At 53.3% G+C, this 9,120-nt stretch overlaps 1 protein-coding gene across 2 annotated transcripts; it reads right to left on the bottom strand.

Annotated features, from left to right (window-relative positions):
• Nucleotides 1–318: 318 nt before the first annotated feature.
• On the bottom strand, nucleotides 319–9,117 carry MOB3C (MOB kinase activator 3C). 2 transcript variants are annotated; one of them, XM_021711933.1, is made up of 4 exons: nucleotides 9,066–9,117; nucleotides 5,130–5,598; nucleotides 1,150–1,352; nucleotides 319–565 (listed from the first exon to the last, which is right to left on the bottom strand). In XM_021711933.1, exons 2-4 carry the CDS (start codon nucleotides 5,545–5,547, stop codon nucleotides 536–538), a joined length of 651 nt encoding a protein of 216 aa, XP_021567608.1. In that variant the 5' UTR covers nucleotides 5,548–5,598; nucleotides 9,066–9,117; the 3' UTR covers nucleotides 319–535. The 2 variants fall into 2 exon arrangements, with proteins under 2 accessions (XP_021567608.1, XP_008055478.2); XM_008057287.2 differs by lacking the exon at nucleotides 9,066–9,117 and adding an exon at nucleotides 7,175–7,274.
• Nucleotides 9,118–9,120: the final 3 nt, after the last annotated feature.

The following is a 9,120-nucleotide window of genomic DNA, read 5'->3' as shown; positions in this document are numbered from 1 at the left end:
GACCTGCTATGTGCCAGGGAGGGGCTGAGGCAACTAGCCCTCACAGACACATGGTTCAGTCAAAGTCTGTCTGTCTCTCTCTCTCTCTCTCTCTCTCTCTCTCATCACACACACACACACACACACACACACACGGCATCTGTGCTCCCTCACACACAAGCTGGCCATGTTCTGGCACCATTCTTGCTGTCACCTCAGCCACATTCACATTCCCCAGACAGACCTGGGGACCACCACAGAAGGATCAAGTAACACAGAAGAAACCTTTGAGCTACCCCATCCTCAGACTTCATGCCAGAGGTTCAACACTGCTTTCCTTCTGTTTGCCCACCTAGAACCCTCCTGCTCTCTGTTCACAGGCAGTCAGGGGGACACATAGGCAGTCTCCCGAGAAGCAGAAGGCTAGAGGGTTTGGGTATGTGGGGGCTTCCAGGACCTTCAGATCCCTCTACCCCCAGACTCCTGAGGGTCCTCTCCCTCAGCCACCCTGTGTTCAGATGGTCCAAAGGACAGGCAACGAAGTTCAGGCCTGGGCTTAGTGACACATCCGCTCTGTCATCTCCTTCTGTAGAGACACAAGGTGGACAGGGGTCAGTCAGGGCAGCCCTTTCCCAAGCCACAGGGTCTGACTTCTCTGCTTCCTGAGGCTGGCCCCTACCCACCCCCAGCCCCAACTTAGGTTATAGATCTGGGTTTGTAAACTTGAATAAATTATCTATTAAAGTACAGAATCCATTGTTAAATGAATTGCCTTCCCCCAATTTATGTACTTGGCCATTGGAATAGAGGCTCTGGGATGGCAGAACCCTGTTTCCTGTTTCTGCCTCAGTTTCCCCACCTGTAGATCTGGGCATAGGGTTGGGCATGGAGGTACTGAGCAATGGAGTGCTGAATGAACATCACAGTCTCTCTGTGGATATCTGTGCTCTGAGATCCAACCACCGGGAATGTCTCAGGGATGGCAGCGAAGGAAGCAGGTACTTTTCGGATGGGGGCTCTCCAATCCTGGAAGCGTCCATCTACCAGCTACATGATCCTTAATGTCCTGAGAGGGAGGATAAGATGCCTCCTCTTCAAGGAGGCAGGCTTTGGATCTGAAAACTCACAGGCTAGCCTTGGTGGGGGAGGGCAGTGGGGGCTTGGCCTCACCAGTGGTTCCAGTTCCCGCTGGTCCACCAGACTGAATTCACGGATGAAGTAGTAGAAGTGCTTGTAGCAGGTGTTGACGTGAGCCTCCGCCCCCATGCTGAGGATGCTGTCGAAGTGGTGGATGTAGACATGGACAAAGACTCGGAAGAGGCGGGTCAGGATCTTAGTGCAGACCTGCTGGAAGTTCTTGGGGAAGGGAACTCCTGGGGGGCAGGGAGGAGCAGAGGAGGGGATTAGTATCCTGGTGACAAAACTCTGCCCAAGCCTGCCCTCCCACACACAGGCAGCCTGTACCCAGGATGGCTTTTTTCCCCAGCACACTTCTTAGTACTCTCCCTTTGGGAGACAGAAAGTAGTTTCATTTTCTCCCATATTTTCTTTCTTTCTTTTTTTTTTTTTTGAGTTGGCGTCTCACTCCGTCGCCCAGACTGGAGTGCAGTGGCCGCTCCCGGCCACTGCATCCTCGACCTGCTGGGCTCCAGCGATCCTTCCGCCTCAGCCTTCCAAGTAGCTGGAACTACAGGCGCGTGCTACCACACCCGGCTAATTTGTTTGTTTGTTTGTTTTTTGAGTTGGAGTCTCACTCTGTCGCCCAGAGTTGGGGTAGTACTGTGTCTTGACCTCCTGAGCTCAGGTGATCTTTCCCCCTCAGCCTCCCAAGTAGCTGAGACTACAGGTGCACGCCACTATGCCCAGCTCATTTTTTGTAGAGAGCAGGCCTTGCTGTGTTGTCTAGGCTGGTCTTGAGCTTCTGAGTTCAAGCAATCCTCCTCCTAAAGTGCTGGGATTACAGGTGTGAGCTACCATACCCAGTTTACTTTCCATTTTAATGAAGCACAAGTCTGACTGAAATACATATCATCTTCCACATTTTCCCATCACCTAAAGCAGGGCTTTGCAACCCTGTTGGGGGGTCACTGACTAACCCTTCTTAAACTATGATGAAAGTTATGTATAAGGCCAGGCATGGTGGCTCACGCCTGTAATCCCAGCACTTTGGAAGACCAAGGCAGGAGGACTGCTTGAGCCCAGGAGTTTGAGACCAGCCTAGCAACACAGTGAGAATTTATCTCTTTAAAAAATTAGCCGGGTTGGTGGCGCACACCTGTAGCCCCGGCTACTCGGGAGGCTGAGGTGGGAGCATCGCCTGAGCCCAGGAGGTTTAGGCTGCAGTGAGTGGTGATGGTGCCACTGCACTCCAGCCTGAGCAAGAGTGAGACCCTGTCTCAAAAAAAACCCAAAAAATCCAAAAAGGAAAGTTATGATTCAAACTCTCCCCAGAAACATGTGCATATGCTAGGATGCTCACACCACCCCCTTGTATATAGCTCCAAAGGGAATTCACTGATATCTGGGTCCATTTTAAAAACCTGGGCCTGCAGGATTAAGTCCTAACTTCCCAGCATGGCACTGCTCAAGGTCGTTCATGATCTAGTCCTGACCTCCCTCTTCAGCCCCTCCTTGTGTCCCTCCACTTTTCAATATTCACACAGCAGTCCCCAGACCCCCAAACCTGAAAATTACTAATTCTTGAAGGATTTGCTCAGCTATCCCTCATTCCTTCAAACATTCACTAACACAAAGAAACTTCCATCCCTGAGCCAGGCCCTGTACTGGGTCCTCTGCATCTTTTGCCTCTATTCCTTACAACAATTCTGCTAATGGGTCTAATTGCCAGTCTAGATATGATAAAACAGAAATGCATAAAGGTGACACCATTTGCTCGAGGCCATATAATTATCTAGTACAGACAGGGAACAGGATTCAAAGCCTCTTTGTACTACACTGCAGTGCCCCTCAGAGATATTGGGGCCCATGAAAAAGGCCTCGTTTCTGCACAGCCCCTCGTGCTCAGGGTGGAGAACTTGGTGGCTTATGCCCTCTTCTCTGTGCGGCAGAGTCATCCCAGGGTTAAAACCATACACACCTGAGTTCCACAGGCCCAGGGAAGTAAGGCTAGCAGGGAATAGGAGCCCAGATACAGGTCCACACCTGGCCCACCCAGCTTCAGACACCCTTTCCTCCTTTTTCTATTCCCTCGCTCCAGCCCAGCCCAGGTCCCTTAGACTTATCCTACCCATCTAGACTTGGGGTCCTGGGCTCCAAGAACCCCGAGCTCCAGTTCAAATCCCTCTCAGTTCAGTGCACTTTCCTTCTCTTGGTCTCAGTGTCCTCCTATGTAAAATGAAGGTGCTCATTGTGGGGCATGATAGTGCAGGAAATGGCAGGCTACAAGCTGAGGAGGAGTCAAGGGCATTGAATAGTGACTCAGTGCCCAGCTTCCTCGGATTCAGACTTCTCCCCTCTGGGCCTGACCACCCTGCCCCACCCATCTCCCATCCCTGCAGCCTCAGCAGGGATGCACATGAGGCTGGGTGAGGGCTGGGCCCAGATACAGGTGGGGCTGCTGTGATGATGAACACAGTGTCATGTTTGCTCAGCACCCTGACCAACACCCCCTCCTGCTGCCCTTGGGTGGGGAAGCAGGGCCAGGGTGACATCACTTACTCCCCTTACCTGCCCAGCTGCCCAGCTGAGATAAGTAAGAAAAGGCCCCATGGCCTGGGTCTGACAAAGGAAAATTCAGCCCTTAGAGCTCCAGTCTGTGGTGAAGATACCATCTGGGTCCTCCCAACCCTCAATCAGAGGGACCTCCCAGGAAACTGGAGGTCAGATCAGCCCAATTAGGAGGACCCCCCTAAGAACACTTTGGGACACCTGTTCTGGAAGGTTCTGAGAATCATAGTGTTTGTGGTCTTGTAAGAATGATCGGGCCGGGTATGGTGGCTTAGCCTGTAATCCCAGCACTTTGAGAGGCAGAGGCGAGAGGACTGCCTGAGCCCTGGGGTTCAAAACCAGCCTGGGCAACTTGGTGAGACCTTGTCTCTACAATAAATCACTAGCTGGGTATGGTGGCGTGCATCTGTAGTTTCAGCTACTTGGAAGGCTGAGGTAGAAGGATCACCTGAGCCTAGCAGGTCAAGGCTGTGGTGGCTGTGAGTGTGCCACTGCACTCCAGCCTGGGCAACAAGAGTGAGACTCCAACTCAAAAAAAAAAAGCTTGACGTGTTTTGACCGGGCTCGGTGGCTCTGCCTGTAATCCCAGTACTTTGGGAGGCCGAGGCAAATGGTTTGCCTGAGCCCGCAGCTTTAAGACCAGCCCAGGCAACTTGGTGAGACCTTGTCTCTAAAATAAATTGAAAACCAGGGCCATTGCTTTGCTAAACTCTGGTGTGTTCACATGGCTTTCTGAGCCACCGCTGCGATGTTTCTTAGCTTTGGCCCCCTCCCCTACCTTGGTGAAGTGGATCTCTATCTCCTCTCTCTTCTCTCTCTTTAATTTACTTTTTAAATAAATTATATTTTCCAATCTAAAAAAAAAAAAGGGAAAAAAAATTAGCCGGGTGTGGTAGCATGCACCTGTAGTTCCGGCTACTTGGAAGGCTGAGGTAGAAGGATTGCTGGAGTCCAGCAGGTGGATGCTAGGGTGGCAGTGAGTGTGCTACTGCACTCCAGCCTGGGTGATAGGGTGAGACTCAAACTCAAATTCAAAAAAAAAAAAAAAATAGCTGGGCATGGTAGCACACACCTGTATTTCCAGCTACTTGGAAGGTTAAGGCAGAAGGATCACTGGAGCCCAGCTGGTCAATGCTGGGGTGGCCATGAGCATGCCACTGCACTCCAGCCTGGACAACAGAGTGAGACTCCAACTCAAAAAAAAAGAATGATCTCCAGGGGACACCTAAGCTTTGGTTAAGAAGAGCCCCAAACTGGAAGTCTTGCAGTCTTAGTCAAATACTTAACCTTGAACAAGACAACCTGTCTCAATCTCAGTTTCCTCTTCTACACAGTGGGGATGAAAATCCCCTGCCCCCCACCCAGAGCTGCTATATCAAACTAAATGCCTCATCTGCGGAAGGGCTCCCAGTGGCTCCCTCCCTCCCAGGCCATTCCTGACCCTCAGTCCAGGTAGTGCTCACCAACACGTGTGGGAAAGACCTCCTCATCGTTGATGAGGCCCTCGATCCAGTCCATGAGCAAGGCCATGTAGCGTGGCGCAGAGAGCTTGGCCGGCCGCCGGTACTGGCGTTCATCCTGCCAGCGGTACTCATAGCGGGGTCCGCCAGCCATGACCGGGCAGCTGGTCTCACTGCAGTGCTCAGCCATGGTGCCATAGATGAGGTTGATGCGGTTGAAGAAGTCTACAACATGCACGGCAATCCAGTCGTCAATGTTCTCACCAGGCGGCAGCCTTACCACAGTGCGCAGGTCTAGGCCAGACTTGAGCGAGGCCTGAGCCTTCTTGTACAGCTCAAAGCGCTGTGTGCCGGGCTCAAAGCGCTTCCGTGGTCGGAACGTCTTGTCCTTGGAGAACACTTGCTTCAGGCACAGCGCCATGGCCAAGCCAGGCCTGGGGCCAATGTCTAGGGGCTTGGACCTGAGGATGCCCTGCCGGGGACAAGGATATGGGGGAGCTGGCAGTCAGAGCCTTATGAACTGGGCTCTGACTTCCCAATACATCATTTCCCTCTCACCTCTCAGCCTTGCTCAACCACTCTATCCTCTGCAGGGAATCCAAATCCTCAGCCCCTGAGTCTAGCACCCCAACCCCTTTCAAGGCTACCCTAGTGCCCCTGCCAAACCCCACCCCACAGCCCTCCCATCTGGTTTTGTTTCCTCTCTGCTTTTACTGCATCTCACAAAGGGCTGGGCCTGGGCTACAAACAGGTGCTCCTCAGACCGGCTGCTAATCAGTAGAGAAGTCATAGAAGTCCCTGCAGGCACACCAGCAGACAGAGGCCTGGACGAGATGACCTCTGGGAGCCCTATCGGCCAGCTGGTGCAGTGTGGGACAGCCTGGCTACACTGTGCTGGGGGGAGGGAACAAAGCCCAGCCTTTGGCTTCCTCTGGGATATCCCGCAGTCCATCCGGCCACCGGGGATTCCCAGGGAGCAGGAGGGACTTTTCTACCAAAAATGTCCTTTCTTTTTTTTATCTTTTCACCCTGAAAGAGGAAAGGGCCCTCACGTGGCCAGCTGGGCGGCCTCTGAATGTGGCTGCAGGCGCTGGAGGAGGGGGAAGGTAGCAGGCTAGAAGGGCGCTGTTTCCTCTGACAATGGCTGGAGATCCTTCCCCCAGGCCAGCCTCCTCCAGTCCCAAATCTGAATGAGCCACTGGCCCCTCTACCTGCACAAGACAATCAGTAGGTATTCCTGAGCACCTACTATGTGCTTGGCATTGGGAGTTAGGAAAGTACCGTTAGATCCACCCACCTGGGCCCATCTAGAGCTCAGATAAATTTGCTTTGCCTCATAGAACTGAAGGAGTCCAGATTAAGAACAGACTTGGGGAACAGCCATCAGAGCCCCACACTCAGAGGTGGGAGTTCTGGGTTCTACCCTAGCTCTACCACTGGCTTACTGGTGATCCCTGTAGCACCATGGACTTGGCCCGTGCAAATCCTGGGTCACTGATATAGCCAGGTTTCTGAGACTTCCAGGGTAGTCATCTCATCTCCCCTGGAAGTGTGTGAGCTACTACGAAATTCAGAACCATGTACCTGCTAAGACAGAAATGTAGCCACAAACTGTGCAATGGCTCTGGCCCCAGTCTGAGCACTAAGGCTGAGTTTAAGCTAAGCATTGAGCTCTGGCTCCAAGCTGAACACCCTGGTAAGTCTGAGCCCTGAGTCTAGCCCTCAGCCCTGTGTTGAGGCTTGAATACAGCCACAGACAAAGCCTGGCCTTGACCACTGACTGGCTGACACCAGAGCACTTTTCCTTTTTCGAATTTCTGGTAATGGATTAGGGAAGGGAGGGTGGGAACCAGGTATAATCAAAGGCACAGAACATATTGAGGAGGGGGGTGTTACTTATGGCAACAAGTAAAACTAGTAGAGGAGATGCTTGGAAGAAAAGTCCTTTCTTGTACCCACAACAGACAGGCCAGGATGGGGACAATCAAGTAAAATGAGAGCAATTTGGAGAAGAGGGACAGGATCTTGTCTGCTTGAAAAAAACTTAAAGATGTGGAAAGTCATCTCATCTACACTAACCTTTCAACTTCTCACCCAAAGAAGTCCCCAGGGTGGGATCTGAGCTTCCTGAGCAAAGAGAAGCCTATGCTTTACTTACAATTTACATTTTATTTTTTTATTTTTATTTTTTTTGAGTTGGAGTCTCACTCTGTCACCCAGACTGGAGTGCAGTGGTTACTCCCGGCCACCGCAGCCTCAACCTGCTGGCCTCCGGCGATCCTTCCGCCTCAGCCTTCCGAGTAGCCGGAATTACAGGCGCGTGCTACCACACCCGGCTAATTTTTTGATTTTATTGTAGAGATGAGGTCTCGCCTGCCCAGGTGGGTCTCGAACCCGCGGGCTCAGGCAATCCACTCACCTCAGCCTCCCAAAGGCGCGGGATTACAGGCTGAGCCACCGAGCTGGCTACAATTTACATTTTAAATGCTCCTTTTGCAGGTGCTTCCAAAATCACTCACTGCAATTAGTTGAGGTCCCTGGGTTCTTCACTTGCACATGGCCCCTTTACTGACAGTTACAAACAGGCCCTGACCCTGGCATTCCCTGCCTTCCTGCCCAACTCCTACCACCCTGTACATGCTACTCTGGGTTTCTTCCTGGCCCCTGAACACTGTGTGTTTTCTTGTGCTGGTCCCTCTGACTGCCTGACCACACATCCTCAGGTTGAATGCTACCTCCTCCCTCAGCCTCCTCTCTTGAACCCAGACCTCCTTCTCCTTGGGTGGAGACCACTTTTTGACCATTGCTGTCTCCATCCCCACCCTCAGCTTAGGACAAAGCTCAGACTTTAAGGAAAGCTTAGACTTCAGAATCTTAGAGTTGAAATAGCCCTGGGAAATCACCTGGCTCAACTTACTTGTACAGGTAGAGAAACTGAGGCCCAAAATGGGAATCTGAGGAGCCTGTGCTCACATAGCAAATTGCAAGCAGAACTGAGAACCGGGATAAGGTGGGGCTCAGCCCTTGACAGAGTGAAGAACCATTCTCCTGTACTGGCTGGTCAACTGTCTGGTGGAGACAGGGATGGAGAGGGTTGTGAAGGGAGCAGGGAAGCATCTTCCCTACCAAACAGCCCAATCTGCTTGCTTCCTGCCCTCGACACGCTGACCAGCCCCACAGCAGCTGGGGGGTTCTGCTACTTTTCTCCTGTGGAACTTCATGGCCTAAGCCTGTTCCCAGGAAAACACAAGCTCGAGGGTGGGTGCAGGGCCGGTGCTCTCCTGTCTGCTTCACTTCCCACTCTCAGGCCCTCACTGAGTTTCTGACTCTCACAGAACCTCTATCCCCCTCCCTGAACCACCCCTAGATCCCATTTCCTAATGCTGAGTGTCCTTTTACTCTCAGAATGGTCAGGGGTTCGCTCACTCCCCGGGTGGGCATCTGGGCTTCCCAAATGAAGACCCGAGGATGACCCTGCCGGTTTCTGACATTTAGCCCCCTGCCAGGCCACACCTGCCACTCCCTGGGCCTGGCCCCGTTTTGACCCCAGAATCCAGCCTGGGACGCTAGCAGGGGAAAGTTCAAAGAGAAAAGTCGAGGCGAAGACCCCCCGTTCCCCCCGGCGCTCAGCTACCCACGCGCGCCCCCGGCCTCCCTGCGCTCCCCCAGCCGGCTCCCAGGGCTCGGCCGGTCGTGTGACCCAGAGCAGCCAGCCTGACATTTCCGCTCTCCAAGACACGCCCCCTCCGCCACCGCCACCCCAAGCCCAACTTTCGAAGCTTTGAGCCTCCTACCCCGGACCGAGGACGGTGGCTATCCTGCCTTTCGGCGGGGCTCGCCTCCGGACGCTGCCACGCGGGGACGGCGGAAGGAGTGGAAGTGGAAGCAAGGAGGGCGGCGTGCGCCGGGCCGCAGGGGTCGGGGCGGGCGCTCACTCACGGGGCCTCCCTGGTCGCGGGGTCACATCCCCAGCGCGCCGCGTCGCCCTCCTTCC

This window comes from Carlito syrichta, unplaced genomic scaffold, assembly GCF_000164805.1.
Source record: "Carlito syrichta isolate Samal-C Ts95f unplaced genomic scaffold, Tarsius_syrichta-2.0.1 Scaffold302919, whole genome shotgun sequence".
Taxonomy (NCBI): domain Eukaryota; kingdom Metazoa; phylum Chordata; class Mammalia; order Primates; family Tarsiidae; genus Carlito; species Carlito syrichta.
The sequence above is the reverse complement of the archived record's forward strand: the minus strand, read 5'-3'. Positions and strand labels throughout refer to the sequence as shown.